We start from the raw sequence: 21619 nt of genomic DNA on the forward strand, positions 1-21619 counted from the left end.
ATGTCCGTTGTCAGGTGGACTCTCCCAGTAACTGCGTTGTTGAGGGCACAGCAGATGTTTTGGGACACGTGCTTGTGTAGTGCGGGGATGGCACACTGGGCAAAATAGTGTCGGCTGGGGACCGAGTGCCGAGGGACGGCCACCGCCATAAGGTTGCGGAAGGATTCCGTCTCCACCAGCCTAAAAGGCAGCATTTCCAACGCAAGCAGTCGTGAAATGTGCGAATTTAGGACTGTGGCCTGTGGGGTGTTGGCTGTGAATTTGCGCTTTCGTTCAGAGGTCTGGGATATGGACAATTGAATGCTGCGGTGGGACGTGGACGTGGACGTTGATGCTGTTTCTTGAGAAATTGCCATAACAATTGAAGACTGAGAGGAGTGTCATCTTTGCATGCAGTATGGACAAGGTATTGCCTTGTACGCACAACAGGGCATTCTCTTACACGCACAACAGCGGAAGAAGCAGTGGTGACACCCGCTGACACTGGTTGTGGACCCTGGGGTTCGCCCCACAAAGTCGGGTGCTTTGCTGACATGTGCCTGATCATGCTGGTGGTGGTCAGGCTGGTAGTTTTGTCACCCCTGCTGATGCTGGCCTGGCAAGTGGCACAAATGGCCTTTTTGGGGTTATCAGCAGAGTTTTTAAAAAAATTCCAGACTCTGGAAGACCTACCGGTTGTACTGGCAATGGCCCTCGTGTTGGTGTTACGGGGAACGGTTGCCCGCCTTCTGTCTGCGGCCACCACACTGCTTCTTTACCCTGTTGGGGTACTCTGCCTCCCTCCTCCTGTGTGCTGCTGGCCTCGCTCTGCGTGTCCTCCTGCCACGTTGGGTCAGTTACTAGATCATCCACCACCTCCTCCTCTTCCACTTCCGCACCAAGGTCCTCCTCCTCACTTCGTGGCAATTGTGTCTCGTCATCGTCCACCTCTTGTGACAAATTGCCAGCGTCGCCTTCCTGTGGCCGTGGCTGTTCAAATATTTGGGCATCGCTACATGGGATCTCCTCTTCCACCACTTCAAGCGGAGCAGGCGAGGGGCACAAATATGAAAATGGACCAGTGAACAGCTCTTCAGAGTGTCCACGTGTGGGATCAGTTGCTGTCTGACGACACTCGGCATGGTGGCAGGAAAGAGCATCAGGGTGAGGAGGAGTATGCGGTCGAGACTCACGGCTACTGAGACTTGACCGTGTGGAAGACCGACCGGAGGTGGTGTTGCCCAGGTGACTGGAAATATTATCTGCTATCCAATTAATAACCTGTTCACACTGATCAGTTCGCAATAGTGGTGCTGTTGTGTTCTTCCCTAGTAATTCGGTCAAGAAGTGGGAGCGAGAAGATGTGGCTGTTGGTTGTGGCACATTTTCACCTTGGCCACGGCCCCATCCTCTGCACGCACCATCACCAGAACGTCCAGTTCCACGTCCCTTGCCACGCACCTTGCCCATTGTAAATGAAGTAAAATAGCTTACACTCGCACTATCAATGGCCAAAGGGTAATAAAAAGGAGATTAGAACCGTGGAAGAGGAATACCACAGTTCTAGTTCTCTGGCCTACACCAGAATCTTTTAAACAGATATATTTGTGTCTGAACAGTCAGGGAGACGCTCAAACTGTTTTTTTTATGGAAAAAAGGCGAAAAGGTGGATCACACGCTGATTTGAACCATGGAAGAGGAAAAGCACAGTTCTCGTTCTCTGGCCTACACCAGAATCTTTTAAACAGATATATTTGTGTCTGAACAGTCAGCGAGACACTCAAACTATTTTTTTTAATGGAAAAAAGGCAAAAAGGTGGATAACACCCAGATTTGATCCGTGGAAGAGGAAAACCACAGTTCTATTTTCCTGGCGTATACCAGACTTTTTTAAATAGATATATTTGTGTATGAACAGTCAGCGAGACACTCAAACTTTTTTTTTATGGAAAAAAGGCAAAAAAGTGGATAATACAGAGATTCGAACCGTGGAACTGCAAAACCATAGTTCTAGTTATCTGGCCGAAACCAGACTCTTTTAAACAGATATACTTGTGTCTGAACACTCACAGACACACTCAATTTTTTTTTTGGGGGGGGGGAATACAAAAAGGTTAATAAGTCGGACTGAGTCTCAGTCTGACTGAGGAAAAAAAAATAAAAAGAGGATTTAGATGAAAAAAAAAAGGATTTTTCCTGGCCCCTGAGACCTGGGGCTAAGTCTAGCAATTTGGGCAGCAGAAGCACACAGGACTGTAATGCAGTGTTTGTTGGTATAACCACTGCGTCTCTTATACAGCTTGCCTGCCTGATATCTAGGATGGATATTAGTCCTCAGAAGGACTGTTTGTTTGATTTGGCAGGCTTTAGAGACCCTACACTAAGTATTTCACAGTATAAATCTCTCCCTAGCTCAGCAGCACTTTCCCTACACTGTCTGATCCGGAGCGACTGTGTCCAAGATGGCGGCGCCCGGTTTTAAATACTCGAGGTGATGCTGTGCGGCCAGCCAATCACTGTAATGCCCACCACCAACATGGCTGCGGCATTACAGTGACTGGCTGGGAATCCCTGCATGTTCATTGGCTCTCTAAAGAGCGCCAAACATGTAGGGCGGAGACCTGAGCTCCTGCCCGAGTAACCCGAAAATGCTCGGTGCTTGCCGAACATCCCGAGTAGTGAGATGCTTGGGCGAGTACCGAGCAGTGTCGAGCATGCTCGCTCAAAACTAATAAAGACATGTAACTTGGCTTACAAGAACAAAACTACTTTCACAGTATACAACTATAATTCCAGAAAAGTTTGAACACTGTGTAAAATCTAAAGAAAACAAGAATGTGTTGATTTGGAAATCTCTTATAGCCATGTTTTACTTACTATAGACCATAGAATGTCAGACATATTTCTATTTCAGTAGTAAAAATTAACTCATTTAGAAAATGGGGGCAAAAACACATCTCAAAAAAGTTTTGGACAAGGTTATCAAAGTACTGGAAAAGTAAATGGTACTAATGAGAAACAGCTGACAGGTCAATTTTTAACTAATATGACTAAGTATAGAAAAAGAGCTTGTTAGAGAGGCAGAGTCTCTCAGTAGCAAAGATGGTCAGAGGTCCCCAATCTATGAACAACTTCATATAAAATTATGAAACAATATCAGAAAAAGTTCCTAAATGTAAAAGTTTAAAGAATTTGAATATCCCACCATCTATAGTTCATAAAATCATCCAAAGATTTAGAGATTCTGGAGAAATCCGTGTGCATAAGGGACAGGGCTAACGGTCAAGAGTTTGGGTGATGAACTGACCTCCTGCAGTCCAAACCTTTCACGAATAGAAAACATTTGGTGCATTATTAATCAAACAATCAGGCAAAAATCCCTGTGGAGCAGCGAGAATCCAATATCAGACAAGAATGGGACAACATTTTTTTCCAAAACTTCAGCAATTCTCTCCTCACTTCCCAGATGTTCACAGACTGTTGTAAAAAGAAGATGCTACACAATGGGACCAACATTTCTGAGATGTGTTGCTTCCACAAATTTCTTACTTTCTACGTTAATTTATTCAAATGGAGTGGAAAGATGTCCAACGTTCAACTTCTGATCTGTGATATATATTCTCCTGTGAATATTTGAAGATCATTGCATTATTGCATTTTTGCCTTTTTTTTTACTTTTTGAGAATTGTGGTTGTGCATGAAATCACCAAAAGCATTCTTATCTTGGTTGTCTGTAGTAAAAAGAAAAAAAACAAAACTTAAGCTTAAGAGACCCATTAAAAGCTGCTTGTTGATGGTGTTCAACAGTGCCGCCCACCGATGGTAGGAGATGGAGAACTCGTTATGTTACACTGCAGCTATCATTGGTGCGAAGCCTATGGGATTCCTTTCTTTCAACCTTAAAGGGAATCTGTCAGTAGGATCAACCCACCTAAGCCATCTACATGGACATGTAGGTAATGGAAAGTTGAATAAAATGATACCTTAATATTTGAGAACCAATGACTTATTCCAGAGAAATACACACTTTTCTTATTATTGTATGGTTTCAGCCAGACAGGTCGTGGTTAGGAGGTATGTGTCCCCAAGGTGCCAAGCTTTGGTGATGTAGAACTCAGAAAAGCAGTCTCCAGCACACATAGTGCTGAGAGGTGGTTAATGGGCCCGGATTATAGGGCCGGGTTCTGCAGTTGAAAGAGCTGGGTGGGATCAGCTGCTCACTTACCTCCAGTCCAGGTCTTGGAAGGCCTGATTTAAGACAGCTGCTCCTGTCTCAGTGTGCTGTGTGTGGTGCAAGGTGAGCAAGCCTTGCATGTGCCGTTCAGACTCTGCTGGAGGTAAAGAAAAGCACTTTTTTTTATACGCCTGAGTCCGTGCTGTATGGACTGGTTATTTTGGAGTTTTTGTTCAGCTATACCTTTTTGTGCAAGGAAGAGGCTGTTATGTTTTGTAAGTTTATGGACACTTAATAAACCACCAGTTTGTTTTTGAACCTGCGGACTGCATTCCTATGTGAACCTGCGTCTACCCAGAGCTGACTCCTCACAAGTTGGTGCTAGAAGTGCGGGCATGAATCTCAAGGGGCAGTGTGGCTTCTATAGGAAACCGTATATGTCCTGGGTGAAGGCCGCCAGCCAACAATGTTCATCCTGCGGCATGGAGGATCTGATAAACCAACTGGTGCAGGCAAATATGCATCAGCAGCAAGCTCAACAGGAGACCAACAAATTGTTGATACAGCAATTCCAGCTTCAACAGCAACAGATGCAGCAGCAGCGAGAGCAGCAGGAACAGATGACGCTCCAGGCGAAGGCCGTCTGCATCAGAGAAGCTACACCACCTCCAGGCCGAAGCGATGAGACCCATGTGTGGAAAACAGTGAGAGGGGCGTTGCAAAAGATGACTCCAGGGGATGACGTTGCTTGAGAGGGTGGCAGACCGTGAGACGCTACCACTGTAGCAGTGGGCGGAGGTTCTAGCTCCATATCTGACCGGGGAACCACAAAAGGCGTATTTTGATCAGACCCTACAGGATGCTAAGGAGTATAGCAAGATCAAGGCTGAGATCCTGGAGCGACTGGGCGTAACCCTGGAATTCAGGGCACAACGAGTCCACCTCTCGGACTTCCACAGGGACAAACCTCCTCGGTCACAAATGTTTGGTCTTTTGCACCTGGTACAGAAGTGGCTGAAGCTAGAGACTTGTTCCCCAGTCCAGATGGTCGAGAGAGGGGTCATAGATTGATTTATCCACTCACTGCCCAAGCCGATTCAGTCCTGGGTTACCCAGGAAATCCCCAAAATGGGCCTAATAGAGAGGTACCGGGTGGTAGAGGATTCCCTGGGTGGTCAAGCAGGAGTTACAGTGCATTGTGAAAGTATTTGGCCCCCTTGAACTTTTCTACCTTTTGCCACATTTCTGGCATCAAACATAAAGATATAAAATTCTAATTTTTGGGGGAAGAATTAACAACAAGTGGGACACAATCGTGAAGTGGAACAAAATTTATTGTATATTTTAAACTTTTTAAAAAAATTAAAAACTGAAAAGTGGGGCGTGCAATACTATTCGGCCACCTTGAAGTCAACGTGGAAGATGTTAAGTTGGCAGACACCTTGTCCTGCTCACAGAAACAGCAATGTCGGGAGCTGTTGCAGTGAAATAAAGACCTGTTTCAGGTCATAATGCATGAAGTACTCACAGAGCCTCATGTTCGTGTAAATGTAAAACCATATTGGATCCCAGAGGCCTTCAGAGAGGTGATCTCGAAAGAGGTGAAGCGGATGCTTAACCTGGGAGTCATTGAGGAGTCCAAGAGTGGCTGATCCAGTCCTATAGTCTTAGTGCCGAAACCAGAATCGTGGTTTTTCAGTGACTATAGGAAGCTGAATGAGGTCTAAAAGTTCAATGCTTACCCAATGCCTAGGGTAGATGAGCTTATCGAAAGGCTAGGACCCACTCAGGACATCACCACCCTGGACCTCACCAAAGGATATTGGCAAAGTCCCCTGTCCAAAGAGGCCAAGGAGAAGATGGCCCTCTCAACTCCAGACAGATGTTATCAATATATCAGGATGCTGTTTCGGTTGCAGGGATCAAAAGCCACCTTCCAGAGAGCCATGGACCGGATCTTAGCACAACCACAAAAAGTATGCAGCGGCCTACCTAGATGACATCATCATATTCAACCAATACTGGGAAAGTCATCTTGGCAAAAATCAAGCCATACTTGATGCTCTAAGGAAGGCGGGCTTAACCATCAACCCGAAGAAATGTGCTATGGGGATGGAGGAAGCCAAGTACCTGGGCTACGTGGTTGGTAGAGGGGAAATAAAACCACAAATAAATATGGCCGAGGCGATCCTGAACTGGCCACAGACCCTCACGAAGAAGCAGGTCAGGGCATTTCTAGGCATTGTTGGCTACTATCGAAGATTTGTCCCTAACTTTGCCCTGATAGCAACCCCGCTGATGGATCTTCTGAAAAGGACGAAGTCGGCTATGGCTAAGTGGTCCCAGAAGCTGAAACAGCCTTCCAGGAATTAAAACTGTCCCTCTGTAAACAGCCAGTTTTGGTGGCGCCCAACTTCTCCAAAGAGTTCATGGTCTAGACGGACACATTGGATGTCGGGCTGGGAGCAGTCTTGTCCTAGGGTATTAAGGGAGAGGAACACCCGATAATGCACCTCAGTGGGAAGCAGTCCACATGTGAAAAGAACTACTCTATAGTGGAAAAAGAATGTTTAGCCATCAAGTGGGCGTTAGACACTCTGAGGTATTACCTGTTAGGTAGAAGGTTCAGGTTACTGTCAGACTATGCCCCACTCAGGTGGATGCGAGAAAAGAAGTGGAACAATGCCCAAGTAACTAGGTGGTTCCTAGCCCTATAAGATTTTAGTTTCCAGGTAGAGCATAGGCCTGGGAAACAACATGAGAATGCTGATGCCCTATCAAGGGTCTATTGTATGGTGGCAGAAGGTGCCAAGCCCCCCTGCTTTGGGCAGAGGGAGGGGGTATGTAAGGTTGTAGCCGGACAGGTTGTGGATGGGAGGTATGTGTCCCCAAGGTGCCAAGCCTTGGTGATGTAGGACTCGGAAAAGCAGGCTCCAGCACACATAGTGCTGAGAGGTGGTTAATGGGCCGGGTTTTACGAGCAGCTAAAAGAGCTGGAGGGGATCAGCTGCTCACTTACCTCCAGTCCAGGTCTTGGAAGGCCTAATTTAAGACAGCTGCGCCTGTCTCAGTGTGCTGTGTGTGGTGCAGCTCCCCAGACGTGCTTAACACGTCACTCTCCGCAAGGAGAAATTTTACCCTTAGATACCGGTCTGACGCCTCTCATCCAGGTAACCCAGAACTCACATTTTGCACTGATGAGGGGCAGTACCCAGAAACACAGTGTCTGCAAATTGAATTTCTGGTATTGGCTTTTATCCTAAGTCATGTGATAAGGCTCGTTAAAGGGTCACTATTGACTTTTAGGATTGATACTTCCTGTAGGTGGCACTAGAGTTCTAGTCCTCTTCCTCTCTGAAGAGACATTCTTTGAAATTGCAACATGAAAGTTGAAAAACAATGTTTTATTGTTGTGTTACTTTGGACCACTAATTAGAAAATCCTGAGGATATAACTTTGGTACATTTCCATTTATTTCTGAAGATATTGTACAGTCTATGAAATAAATGAAGGGGTGCCAATAACGATCAGCAAGACTGTACACGTCTATGTAGACGGCTTAGGAGGGTTGATCCTACTGACTGATACCATTTAAGATCTCATGGGGGTTGAATGCAGTAGAAACACCAGAATGAGAATAGCTATGGACCAAGGATCTATTGAGATGGTAAAACCAAATAATAGTCAGAAATCAGAGCCAGAAACTAAAGCAGGACATGTCAAGCAAATGACAAAGTTAGAATTCAGGAAACCATATAATGGGCAATGTAGTATGGTGATATAGCAGAACACTTAATAGAGTGAACCTGCAATACTAGATACTGCCTATAGGCAAGAGTGGCACGGGAATAAAAGTAATACTAATACTAAAAAGGTTCTGGAAGACTGGGAATGGAAGCTCATGTTTACTTGAGATCATTGACAACTTTTGTCCATGGCACTTGATTAATAGATCTATTGTTATGTCTACACAGATTTCAGATGGAATTGGCCATGCCGACTTGTTGAGAGAAGATCTGATAAAAGGCGTCAATCATCCTGATGATTTGCTGCAGCAAAGATTACATGTTTCTGTCACCGTCATAACTGATTCAGGTAAGAGAGGAGGACGGTGCACCTGGTATTGGGCAAAATCTCTGATCTAGGGCTAAGGGGAAACGCAAGGGGGACTAGTATTAGAGGGAAGGAGAGGAGTGTCGAAGAGGGGAACAGGAGAGAACAGACTCCAGAGAGGGGGAAAAAGATGTGGAGGAAAGGAAAGAAAGAATATGTTGAAAAGAGAGACAAATACAGAAGAAGGGAGCAGATACAGACGAGAGGAGCAGATACAGAAGAGAGGAGCAGATACTGAAGACGAGCAGATATTGAAGAGGGAAAAAGAAAATGAGGGAGACAGATGAGAACAGATTTCGGAGACTGGAAAAGATATGGAAGAAAGGAGAATATAATGAAGAGGGATACTGATACAGAAAATAACAAATACAGAAGAGAAGAGCAGATACAGAAGGGAGGATCATATATAGAAGAAGGATCAGAAAGAGGAGAGAGAAGCAGATTTAGAAGAGGGGAGCAGATCACTGGGGGACACGGACAGAACAGGGCCCCTGTGCCAGAACAATATATGGGCCCTTTGCAGCCTAGGAGCTCCTAAAAATGCAAAATTGCACCTGCTTTGGAGGTAGAAATGGACCCCTTGCCTCTTGGGCCCCTGTGTGGTAGCACAGGTTGCACCTATGATATGTCTGCCCCTGAAGCAGATACAGAAGAGAGGAACAGATACAGAAGAGGGGAGCAGACACAGAAGAGAGGAGCAGACACAGAAGAGGGGAGTAGATACAGAAGAGAGGAGCAGATACAGAAGAAAGGAGCAAATACAGAAGAGGGGAGCAGATACGGAAGAGATGAGCAGATACAGAAGAGGGGAGCAGATACAGAAGAGAGGAGCAGATACAGAAGAGAGGAGCAGATACAGAAGAGGAGAGTAGATACAGAAGAGGGGAGCAGATACAGAAGAGAGGAACAGATACAGAAGAGAGGAGCAGATACAGAAGAGAGGAGCAGATACAGAAGAGGGGAGCAGATACAGAAGAGGAGAGTAGATACAGAAGAGAGGAGCAGATACAGAAGAGAGGAGCAGATACAGAAGAGGGGAGCAGATACAGAAGAGGGAGTAGATACAGAAGAGAGGAGCAGATACAGTAGAGAGGAGCAGATACAGTAGAGAGGAACAGATACAGTAGAGGGAAGCAGGTACAGAAGAGAGGAGCAGATGCAGAAGAGAGGAGCAAATACAGAAGAGGGGAGCAGATACGGAAGAGAGGAGCAGATACAGAAGTGGGGAGCAGATACAGAAGAGGGGAGTAGATACAGAAGAGGGGAGTAGATACTGAAGAGGGGAGCAGATGCAGAAGAGAGGAGCAAATACAGAAGAGGGGAGTAGATACAGAAGAGAGGAGCAGACACAGTAGAGAGGAGCAGATACAGTAGAGAGGAACAGATACAGTAGAGAGGAACAGATACAGAAGAGGGAAGCAGGTACAGAAGAGAGGAGCAGATGCAGAAGAGAGGAGCAAATACAGAAGAGGGGAGCAGATACGGAAGAGAGGAGCAGATACAGAAGTGGGGAGCAGATACAGAAGAGGGGAGTAGATACAGAAGAGGGGAGTAGATGCAGAAGAGAGGAGCAGATGCAGAAGAGAGGAGCAGATACAGAAGAGGGGAGCAGATACGGAAGAGAGGAGCAGATACAGAAGAGGGGAGCAGATACAGAAGAGAGGATCAGATACAGAAGAGGGGAGTAGATACAGAAGAGAGGAGCAGATGCAGGAGAGAGGAGCAGATACAGAAGAGGGGAGCAGATGCAGAAGAGGGGAGTAGATGCAGAAGAGGAGAGTGGATACAGAAGAGGGGAGCAGATACAGAAGAGGAAAAAAGATACAGAAGAGAGGAGCAGATACAGAAGTGGAGAGAAGATACAGAAGAGAGGAGCAGATACAGAAGAGGGGAGCAGATACAGAAGAGAGGATCAGATACAGAAGAGGGGAGTAGATACAGAAGAGAGGAGCAGATGCAGGAGAGAGGAGCAGATACAGAAGAGGGGAGCAGATGCAGAAGAGGGAAGTAGATGCAGAAGAGGAGAGTGGATACAGAAGAGGGGAGCAGATACAGAAGAGGAGAGAAGATACAGAAGAGAGGAGCAGATACAGAAGTGGAGAGAAGATACAGAAGAGAGGAGCAGATACAGAAGAGAGGAGCAGATACAGAAGAGGAGAGTAGATACAGAAGAGGGGAGCAGATACAGAAGAGGAGAGTAGATACAGAAGAGAGGAACAGATACAGAAGAGGGGAGCAGATACAGAAGAGAGGAGCAGATACAGAAGAGGAGAGTAGATACAGAAGAGAGGAGCAGATACAGAAGAGGGGAGTAGATACAGAAGAGGGGAGTAGATACAGAAGAGAGGAGCAGATACAGAAGAGAGGAACAGATACAGAAGAGGGAAGCAGGTACAGAAGAGAGGAGCAGATGCAGAAGAGAGGAGCAAATACAGAAGAGGGGAGCAGATACGGAAGAGAGGAGCAGATACAGAAGAGGGGAGTAGATACAGAAGAGGGGAGTAGATACAGTAGAGGGGAGGAGATACAGAAGAGAGGAGCAGATGCAGAAGAGAGGAGCAGATACAGAAGAGGGGAGCAGATACAGAAGAGAGGATCAGATACAGAAGAGGGGAGTAGATACAGAAGAGAGGAGCAGATGCAGGAGAGAGGAGCAGATACAGAAGAGGGGAGCAGATGCAGAAGAGGGGAGTAGATGCAGAAGAGGAGAGTAGATACAGAAGAGGGGAGCAGATACAGAAGAGGAGAGAAGATACAGAAGAGAGGAGCAGATACAGAAGAGAGGAGCAGATACAGAAGAGGAGAGTAGATACAGAAGAGGGGAGCAGATACAGAAGAGGAGAGTAGATACTGAAGAGAGGAACGGATACAGAAGAGGGGAGCAGATACAGAAGAGAGAAGCAGATACAAAAGAGGGGAGCAGATACAGAAGAGGAGAGTAGATACAGAAGAGTGGAGCAGATACAGAAGAGAGGAGCAGATACAGAAGAGGGGAGCAGATACAGAAGAGGGGAGGAGATACAGAAGAGGGGAGTAGATACAGAAGAGAGGAGCAGATACAGAAGAGAGGAACAGATACAGAAGAGGGAAGCAGGTACAGAAGAGAGGAGCAGATGCAGAAGAGAGGAGAAAATACAGAAGAGGGGAGCAGGTACGGAAGAGAGGAGCAGATACAGAAGAGGGGAGTAGATACAGAAGAGGGGAGTAGATACAGTAGAGGGGAGTAGATACAGAAGAGAGGAGCAGATGCAGAAGAGAGGAGCAGATACAGAAGAGGGGAGCAGATACAGAAGAGAGGATCAGATACAGAAGAGGGGAGTAGATACAGAAGAGAGGAGCAGATGCAGAAGATAGGAGCAGATACAGAAGAGGGGAGCAGATGCAGAAGAGGGGAGTAGATACAGAAGAGGAGAGTAGATACAGAAGAGGGGAGTAGATACAGAAGTGGGGAGCAGACACAGAAGAGAGGAGCTGACACAGAAGAGGGGAGCAGATACAGAAGAGAGGAGCAGATTGAGAAGAGGGGAGCAGATACAGAAGAGGGGAGCAGATACAGAAGAGGGGAGCAGATACAGAAGAGGAGAGTAGAAACAGAAGAGGGGAGTAGATACAGAAGAGAGGAACAGATACAGAAGAGGGAAGCAGGTACAGAAGAGAGGAGAAGATGCAGAAGAGAGGAGCAAATACAGGAGAGGGAAGCAGATACGGAAGAAAGGAGCAGATACAGAAGAGGAGAGCAGATACCGAAGAGGGGAGCAGATACAGAAGAGGGGAGCAGATACAGAAGAGAGGAGCAGATACAGAAGAGAGGATCAGATACAGAAGAGAGGAACAGATTCAGAATAGAGGCGCATGTACAGAAGAGAGGAGCAGATTTGAGAGCAAAGCAGATACTGAAGAGGGGAGCAGATACTGAAGAGGGGAACATATAGAAGAGAGGAGAAGATAAAGAGGAGGGAAATATAAAATCTTAATGCAAAAACAACAGAAGATAGGATTAAACAGATTTAGAATAGGTAGCAAATAAAGGAGAGGGGAGAAGATTAAGGAAAAGTAAACGCATGTAGAATAGGGGAGCAGATACAGAAGAGAGGTGCAGATATTGAGGAGAGAGGATGATACAGACAAGTTTTACATATTGAAGGAGAGAACAGCTATAGAGGAGGGCAGCAGATACAAGAGGTAGGCAGATGTGCCAGAGGGGAACACATACAGAAGAGAGGAGCAGATGCTGAAGAGAGGAGCAGGTATAGAATTGATGAAGAGATGAAAAGATCACAAATACTGCAGAAGAAAGGAGCAGATATAAAAGAAAAGATACACAAGAAAGGAAAGATATGGATTATATATATATGGATTAACAATACATGCTCAATCATCACTAATGGTGGAGGAGAACAGGTATAGAGAAGAGTAGCAGATATACAAGTGGGGAGCAACTACAGAAGAGGAGAACAGAAACTGAAGAAGGGAGCAACATAAAAGAAAGGAGCAGATATAAAAGAACAGTTAAAGGAGAAAGGAGGAGATGCAGTCCTGCTCAATGTTATTGGCACCCATGAAATTTAAGTACCGTATTTTTCAGACTATAAGACGCACCCCAAATTTTGGGGTGTAAAATAGGAAAAAAAAATTTTTTAGAAGATGGGGTCCATTTTATAGTCTGGTTAGGTATCTTACCTGGGGGGTGGTGGAGCAGGATCACAAGTCCCTCCGTTCCCTGCCTCAGGAACCCGGCGGCAGCAGAAGAGGTGAGATGCCGGTGTCTAGTTGGGGCCTGTGGACTGGCCTGTGGCCTGTGGACTGGGGCCTGGCCAGTGGACTGGGGCCTGGCCTGGCTTGGCCTGTGGACAGGGGCCGGACCTGGCCTGTGGACTGGGGCCGGGCCTGGCCTGTGGACTGGGGCCGGGCCTGGCCTGTGGACTGGGCCCTGGCCTGACCTGTGGACTGTGGCCTGGCCTGGCCTGTGGACTGGGGCCCGGCCTGTGGACTAGGGCCTGACCTGTGGACTGGGACCTGGCCTGGACTGTGGACTGGGGCCTGGTCTGGCCTGTGGACTGGGGCCTGGCCTGACCTGTGGACTGGGGCCTGGCCTGGCCTGTGGACTGCGGCCTGGCCTGGCCTGTGTACTGGCGCCTGGGGCCTGTACCTCTGCTGGTGTCCGGCGGTGAGGCAGAGGAGCCGGGGCCTCTGCCGGGCTGTGAGTGGCGTCCAGTGGTGAGGCAGAGCAGTGTGCGCGGTTTCCGGCGTCCCGAGGCTATGATCTGCAGGAAAATGGCCGCTGGAGCTCCGGGTCGGCACATGCGCCGGCTCCGGCGGCCATTTTCCCATGGATTACGGCCTTGGGAGGATGGCCGCGGCCACCGGAAGCCGCACACGCTGCTCTGCCACACCGCCGGACACGGCTCACAGCCCGGCAGAGGCCCCGGCTCCTCTGCCTCACCGCCAGACGCCACTCATAGCCCGGCAGAGGCCCCGGCTCCTCTGCCTCACCGCCGGATGCCACTCACAGCCCGGCAGAGGCCCCGGCTCCTCTGCTTCACCGCCGGACACCAGCAGAGGTACAGGCCCCGGCTCCAGCCGCATCTCACCTCTGCCGCCGCCGGAGGACCCTGCGATCCCCGCTCCACCACCACCGGTAAAGTACCGTTCGGCCCATAAGATGCACCCCCACTTTCCTTCCAAATTTTGGGAAAAAAAATGCGTCTTATGGTCCAAAAAATACGGTACATGATGTAGAATATCTCCTGAAAATAATGAATCAAGTGAAACAGTTTTTTGTATAGAGCACTGATGTTAAATACAAAAGAGCAAATGATAAACCATAATTTAAAACAAAAAACAATGGAAGGAAAAATAGAAAAACGTAAAGCTTGTTGTGTCACTGTTATTGGCACCTTTGCATTAATTTAGTATGGAAGCACATTTTAACTCTCCAGTGGTAAATCACAAAAGAGATTCATCTGTGATTAATTTTCAGTGCCCATGCGACATGAATTAACCAATGAATGATGACTTCAAGGTTTTAAAAAGCTACATGGTCGGACCTGTTCCTTTGTCACAATGGTAAAGACAAAGGAGCTGTCTGAGGACATCAGAAATGCTATTATTAGCAAACACAAGACTTTCAAGGGTATAAGGCCATCTCCAAAGACCTTGGAATCTCAGTTTCAACAGTGAGCAATGTTATTAAGAAATTTGCCAAGCATGGAACTGTCAAGAACCTCCCAGGATGTGGGGGAAAGAGGAAAACTGACAAGAGATGTCTTCGAAGGTTGGTGCGAATGGTGGAAAAAACATGACATCAAACATCCAAAGGCCTGAATGCCAACCTGGAACAGTCTGAGGTCATGGTTTCAACAAGTACCGTATGCCACACATTAAACCAAGCAGAGCTTTATGAGCGAAGGCCAAGGAAGAAACCATTGCTGGAGAAAAGAGCTATAAAAGAATGACTGATGTTTGCCAAAGAGTACCTTGACCAAAATCCTTCTCAGAAAATGTTCTGTGGATTGATGAAACAAAAATAGAGCATTTTGGCAATGTAAAGCAACAGTTTGTTTACAGACGGCGCAATGAAGGTTATAAGGAAAAGAGCACCTTACCAACAGTTAAGCATGGTGGAGGATCCATAATGCTGTGGGGTTGCTTTGCTGCGTCTGGTACTGTAGGCCTTGACTGTATCACAGGAATCATGAAGTCAGAGAATTATCAAGAGATTTTAGAGTAAAATGTCCTACCCAGTGTAAGAAAACATGGTTTGAGTCGAAGTTCATGGGTCCTCCAGCAAGACAAGATGACTAGAGATGAGCGAATGTTTCAATATTGGATTCGGATTACGATCGCCGAATTTGCAATATTTGACAATTAATTTGTCGAATATTCGTTGAACATTACCGAATGCCATAGGATTCAATGGGGGGCAAAAAAAATGCATATACAACACCTTAAAACGGGCCCAAAAGCTTCCAAAACACATCAAAATAGGGGTAGACACCTGGAAAGTGCCGTCAATTGACCCAGAGTATAAGTACTTTAATTATTATCGTTATTACAGCGATATTTATTCCGTGGTGCTTTACATGTGAAAAGGCGTCACCATCGGTGACTCACCGACTGGTACAAGAGGAGAGAGGACCCTGCCCGCGAGGGCCCACAAACAATCTACAAGTGATGGGTGAGGATACAGTAGGTCAGGGTACAGCAAGTCATGCAGCGGTATGCTGTAGAGAGGGTTAGCACAGATTGTACGCTTGTCACAAGAAGTGGATCTTCAGCTTCCTTTTCAAGGTTTCCATGGTAGGCGACAGTCTGATGTGTTGGGGAACCGGATTACACAGTAGGTGAGATGCACGAGACAAATCTGCTGAGAGCCTCAATCACCGTAAGCTTCTAGGAGCTCACAACTGAGCAGATTAACCCCTGCACCGATTAATATGAAGGCAAAAGGCTTCTAATGATTACAGGTGTGGGAGGAATCAGACGCTGCAGTCTTCTGGCTCCTCTTTGTCATGGTAAACCCTTGACACTTTGCAAGCTTCAACACCATGTTCACAAGGTAGAAAGCAGCGGTGGTCGGTCTCCTAGACAACGAGCTAACTGCTTTATGATGGTAGAGGCCACCATCTCCTTAGCTTGCTGCTGGTACTTTTCTGTGGGATTGAACTAGTCTCTTACCAGCCTGGAATATTTCCAGTGAATTATGGCACGACGCCATGGTATTTACAGTGTACCCAGTACCAGAAACGAAGCCAACCACAATTTCCTTCTCAGGAGTTTTATTTCGTACACTGAGTGGCTACCCAAATGTTAGTTTCGCACAAAGGAGCTGATGAGATTGTCAGAGTAACACATGTTGATTGTGCATGTGAAGGTTCATGCATGTAGTATTCAAATTATTGCACCCTTGCCATCCCTGCAAGCTGCAGACCCACGACCGCTGCTTGCCATAGCCACAGTTGTGGCTAAGGATACAGTGCTTGTTGCGGTTGCATCACTCCGTGTGTGTGCCATAGGACGCAACATAACCCCCTCACCTTCCTCCTCATCCACCTCCTCACATGAGCTCCTCAACTGCGTGCCTCTAGGTTCACACCAAGTGGGATTTATAACCCCATCATCATCCAATGTGTTATCCCATATCTGACCCTGAGAGTTACCCTCCTCCTCTTCTTGCTATGACAGCACAGTACAGTCGAGGGTCAGGAAGCTGCTCAGACTCAACCATTTTTTTCCCCTGTATGGAGAACAATATCTGCCACAAAGAATTTTAAGCAGAGATGTAGTCTGCTTTTTATACCAATTTTGAGCTTATCAAGTCTGTGTAGCCCTGTACGGAGAACAATAACTGCCCCAAAGAATTTTAAGCTGAGATGTAGTCTGCTTTATATACCAATTTTGAGTTTATCAAGTCTGTGTTCCCCAGTGTGGAGAAAAATATCTGCCCCAAAGAATTTTAAGCTGAGATGTAGTCTGCTTAAGTTTGGAGATCGGATTTCGAACATATTCGCTCATCACTAACAATGACGCAAAGCACACATCCAGTACACAGGAATTCTTGAAAAAGATAAAATGGACTGTTTTAAAATGGCCAGCAATGAGTCCTGACTAGTGTTGAGCCACCCCCGTAGTGTTCGAGTTCGGTTCGGTTCGTCGAACACCCGTGTGTTCGCCGAACTGTTCGTCGAACTGTTCGTCGAACACCTTCGAACACCGTTAAAACCAATGGCAGGCAAACAAAAACACATAGAAACACATAGAAAACACCTTCAAAGGTGTCCAAAAGCTGACAAACTGCTCAGAAGACACAACTAACACATGGAAAAGTGACAAGTACATATAGTCATGCGAAAAGAAAAGAGGTGGAGGAGTAAAAGGAGGGGGAGACACAGATATAGGCATGTCATGCCCTTCTAAAATCCAAAAAGTGAGAAGCCGAGACGGCCAGTCCGCTCCTGCCCGTGCCACCTCCGTGTCGCCGGGTTTGTGCCAGAGCCGCGGTGAACCCTGACGGCCAGCCCCCCTCTCCCAATACTGGTGCCTGTCCGCTGGTGGGTCGAGAGAGCCCCCCTGTGGTGGAGGCAGCTCTAAGCTTTTTAATTTAAATTGTCCCTCTAATTTGAATGAATATGTAGCACCCTGAGGATTCGGCTGCTACAGGGGTATTGCACCTCAACCCAGAGGTGTGATATTCCACTCCCGGGTAAGGATGGAGTGTGGACCTGAGCTCGGTAGGCTGCATGCACTACACACATCCCATTTCCGAGGAGCAGACCGACGGTACTCCCACTTAGAAATGTGCAGGTACGACCGAGTCTGTTCCTGGCTGGAGTGGGAGGGGGGTGGTACATCCCAGTAGTGTAGGGGCAGATAGGGGGAGCAGCCTGGGTAAAGATAGGAGCTCATTGGGTGCTGGTCACCTGAGCTCACACATAGAGGGTGTATATAAGGTGGGCACCATCAAAGAACAGGGTCAGTCAGCCACAGTCAGTCAGTCTGTCAGCCTTTGCAGAGGAGTCACAGGAAGAGGAGCAGAGCAGATCCAGAGAGAGAGAGAGGAGAAAGAAGGAAAGACCCAGAGGGGGAAGCAGAAGAGAGGACTCTAAGACCCCAAATCCAATCCACGGGTGAAGAGTCGGCATCAGGGTACCGGAACCCAAGCTGGTGGGGGCAAAAACACACCCCAGCCAGAGACCGGAGGCCGTGGGCAGCGTCTGCCACGGCCACCCACCACATCCACCACGAAGGCATACCACGTGGAGGGTCAGGGAACCCAAGGCCAAGGGTCTCCCAACAGAAGGCCCGAGGGAGCTGGACCTGGGTGGATCACTAGTGGGGACGGCCAGAGAAAGGACAGAAGGAGAGCTCAGGGTCACGCTCCGGACTCGCTTGGGGGTTGGCTGGATCCAGGACCTGGTGGACGCAGCACGGCTCGGGAGGTCACTTGAAGCTGGAGTGACCGGAACATCAGCAGTGAGTAAATACCCTAAACTGCACAACCCGACTCTGTCTTCATTTAACATCTATGCTGCACCACCACAACCCCCATCCTCTGCACCTGACCCCCTGAGGCTATACCCCACCCGTTGGGGGTTATACTATCAAAAGCTGCACCAACACCATCAGCCTCAGCGGACCCTGCTGCAGCGGCGGCCGTAGTGACCGCAATACAACGGGTGGCGTAGTCGACATTAAGAACTTAATAACATCTGTAGGACTGCCACATACAACTGAGTTTGACACCCTGGGCACGGACCGGGTCACAGCCACTCGGAAGACTACAACTCCCATCTGATCCGGCTCCGGATATTCCCCCTAAAGAATATGGCCCAGGGGGCGCGTCAACTTTGGCGTAGTCGGCAGGATTACGTGCCCGCAACACCCGGGTACTGCGTGCCTGAAGAAAAGAACGAATTTACCTCAAAAAGAAGTCTCCTGTCGGTTCCGGAGGGTCCATGCCATCGGACTCCATCACAGGTCGATTCCCGCCGGTTGTCCGCCATTAACAGCTTTTTCCCGCCATCTGCAGAGTTTCCCGCCACTGGGAAGCGATTCCCGCCATTTCCAAAGGTTTCCCGCCTTGGAAGAGCGGACGCCATTATGGGCGTGCCAGAGGGTGGCGAGAGGCCACCTCCCATCGTGGGCCAGGACCGAAAATGGCGCCAAAAGTGGAAACCGCCCCCACCAACAGAGACTGTGATGCTAGAGGTGTCTGTCAGCGTGAAAGAACAGCCCCTGGAGCTGACAGTCACCAAGTGGCCCCGGGACCGCCCTCGAAGGGGGAGGAGACGAAAGGAGAGAGCAAAGATGGGTGTCGCTTGGAGCAGTCTAGAGCGAGCGCACCCGGAGGCAAGAAGCCTGGAGAAGAGTATCGGAGGAGCTTACCCGGAGATGGCGAGAAAGCAGAGCAGCACCGGCCCGTTGGCCAGGAGCCTGCTAGAAACAGAGGAGGGAGAGCAGAGCAGCACCGGCCCGCTGGCCAGGAGCCTGCTGGAAACAACTGTAGAAGAGCAGAGCAGCACCGACCCGTTGGTCAGGAGCCTGCTGGAAACAACGACCCCACTAGGCCTAGTGGAGGTCCTAGCACAGCTCCCCCGAGACCGGGAGTGTGCGCAGACCGCTCTGGAGGGCCTCGCAAGGAGGATGGCCCGGGTGCAGCGAGAGACGTTGGCGGAGTGGAGCCGTGAGATGGCCCAGCAGACCGAGACCTGTCAGCGGAGCACGCCACCCGAGACGAGGAGACCGACCGCCTCTGAGGATGGCGCGGGGGGACTGAAGGCCGGAGACGGCGCCGAGAAGGGAGCCGAACGAGTGGAGGCAGGTAAAGGGGACGTCTATACCCCAAACCGGGAAACCGCGAACCTGCCCCAGCTCCCCGTCGCAGAGCCCGAAGTCTATCCTGCCGTGCCCGTCGCTACAACGTCACCGCCGCAGACTAGGCCTCAAACGGGAGCCGCGACCCCTGTGACGTCACACGCCTCGACCCCGAGCGTGACCAAGCAGGAAGTACCACCAGCCTGGTCGCAAGGCCTAGTACCCCCGGGCGCCGCAATACCAACAGCGCCCCCTACCTCCGCGGAGCCCCCGGCCTGGTCGCAGGGCCAAGTAGCCCAGGGCGCCGCCGTCCTTACGGTGCCCTTTACCTTCCAGATACCCCAGGCCTGGCCGCAAGGCCCGGGCAACCCGGGCGCTAACACCACCGCGCCCATAAGACCTAAAGTGCCGCATCTGGGAGAGGACCTGTACGCCCAGCATACGTGCCCGGATGGGCAGCCATTTATATGGCCACCGGAGTTCCACCATCCCCGACTCCGGAGAGAGAGACCCCTGGATGAACCCCTGATCCCGGCTCCAAAGCCCGTAAAGAGGATCTCTCCCCCGCTAGCAGAAGCGCAGTTCGAGTGGGACCCCACCGGAGAAGATCTCATGGGGTTCACTCAAGAGACTCGGGCAGCTGCAGCGGAGCGTGCTGAGTGCTGCCGCCAACAGCTCGAGGACTTTGAGAGGGAGCGGAGAGAGAGGCGGGTCCGGGAACAGCAAGCTCAAGTAAGGAGCGCGGAGCAGAAGAGCCGGGCCAGGAGAGACCCCCGTGCAGCGCATAGTCCCCGCACCACCGGGACTGTGATAAAGTTTAATATGCAGCATGGGTGGGGCTTCATCCGAGACCACCGCACCCTAGGCGACGTCTTCGTGACGAGGAGAGACGTTGAGTCCCACCTACCGGAGGGACACAGAGGTCGTGACCTTTATATCGGAGACGAGGTCACCTTCACCCGGCACAAGTGTGCCAAAGGACCCTACGCCCTCCATGTGCATCGTCTGACGGAGGAAGAGCTGCGGTGTGAGGAGGAAGAACAAGAGGACCCGGACGGGTCTGAAACTAGAGCCAAAGGTAACAATAAAGAATGAGCAGGAGGACGCCGTCGTTAAGTACAGCGAAGCAGGAGCTGTATATAGTTGCCCGTCGGGGCACCATAAACTGAAACTGTTGCTGTTGCTAAAAATAGTCCCCGTTGGGACCAGCATCTGTGAACTGTTTACCCGTATTTCCCTCAATCCCACTGACCGAGGACTGAGAACGGTCATTCCTCCCCAATACCTGGCCGAGGACTGAGAGCGGCCACTACCCCTGTATATAGTTGCGCGTCCTAAAGCGCCCCCTACCGGTTTTATAGGAAAACCATTTTTCTAAGAGACTGTCGCACTTTTCCCGGACACACGTTGCACAGTGTCCGGAGGAGGAACCAGAAAAAGAAGAGAGAATGTTTTTTTATGAAAAGTTTTATATGATGTTTTATTATGTTTATGTTTATGAAAAAAAAATGTATGTTTGTGGATGTTTTGTCTTACAGCCCGAGGACGTGCTGTGATTTACCAGGGGGGAATGTAGCACCCTGAGGATTCGGCTGCTACAGGGGTATTGCACCTCAACCCAGAGGTGTGATATTCCACTCCCGGGTAAGGATGGAGTGTGGACCTGAGCTCGGTAGGCTGCATGCACTACACACATCCCATTTCCGAGGAGCAGACCGACGGTACTCCCACTTAGAAATGTGCAGGTACGACCGAGTCTGTTCCTGGCTGGAGTGGGAGGGGGGTGGTACATCCCAGTAGTGTAGGGGCAGATAGGGGGAGCAGCCTGGGTAAAGATAGGAGCTCATTGGGTGCTGGTCACCTGAGCTCACACATAGAGGGTGTATATAAGGTGGGCACCATCAAAGAACAGGGTCAGTCAGCCACAGTCAGTCAGTCTGTCAGCCTTTGCAGAGGAGTCACAGGAAGAGGAGCAGAGCAGATCCAGAGAGAGAGAGAGGAGAAAGAAGGAAAGACCCAGAGGGGGAAGCAGAAGAGAGG

The 21619-nt window shown here is 49.1% G+C and overlaps 1 protein-coding gene across 1 annotated transcript in view; it reads left to right on the plus strand.

Moving 5' to 3' along the window:
* Window positions 1–21619, plus strand: part of LOC141167056 (complement C3-like) — a 275580-nt gene that overhangs the window by 16635 nt on the left and 237326 nt on the right. The window contains exon 9 of the mRNA XM_073654383.1: window positions 8128–8248. Coding sequence (XP_073510484.1) covers window positions 8128–8248 — 121 coding nt within the window. The remainder of the gene's footprint in view (window positions 1–8127; window positions 8249–21619) is intronic.

Source organism: Phyllobates terribilis, unplaced genomic scaffold (genome assembly GCF_046119375.1).
Source record: "Phyllobates terribilis strain yellow unplaced genomic scaffold, ASM4611937v1 Scaffold_11__3_contigs__length_659146591, whole genome shotgun sequence".
NCBI classification, from domain to species: domain Eukaryota; kingdom Metazoa; phylum Chordata; class Amphibia; order Anura; family Dendrobatidae; genus Phyllobates; species Phyllobates terribilis.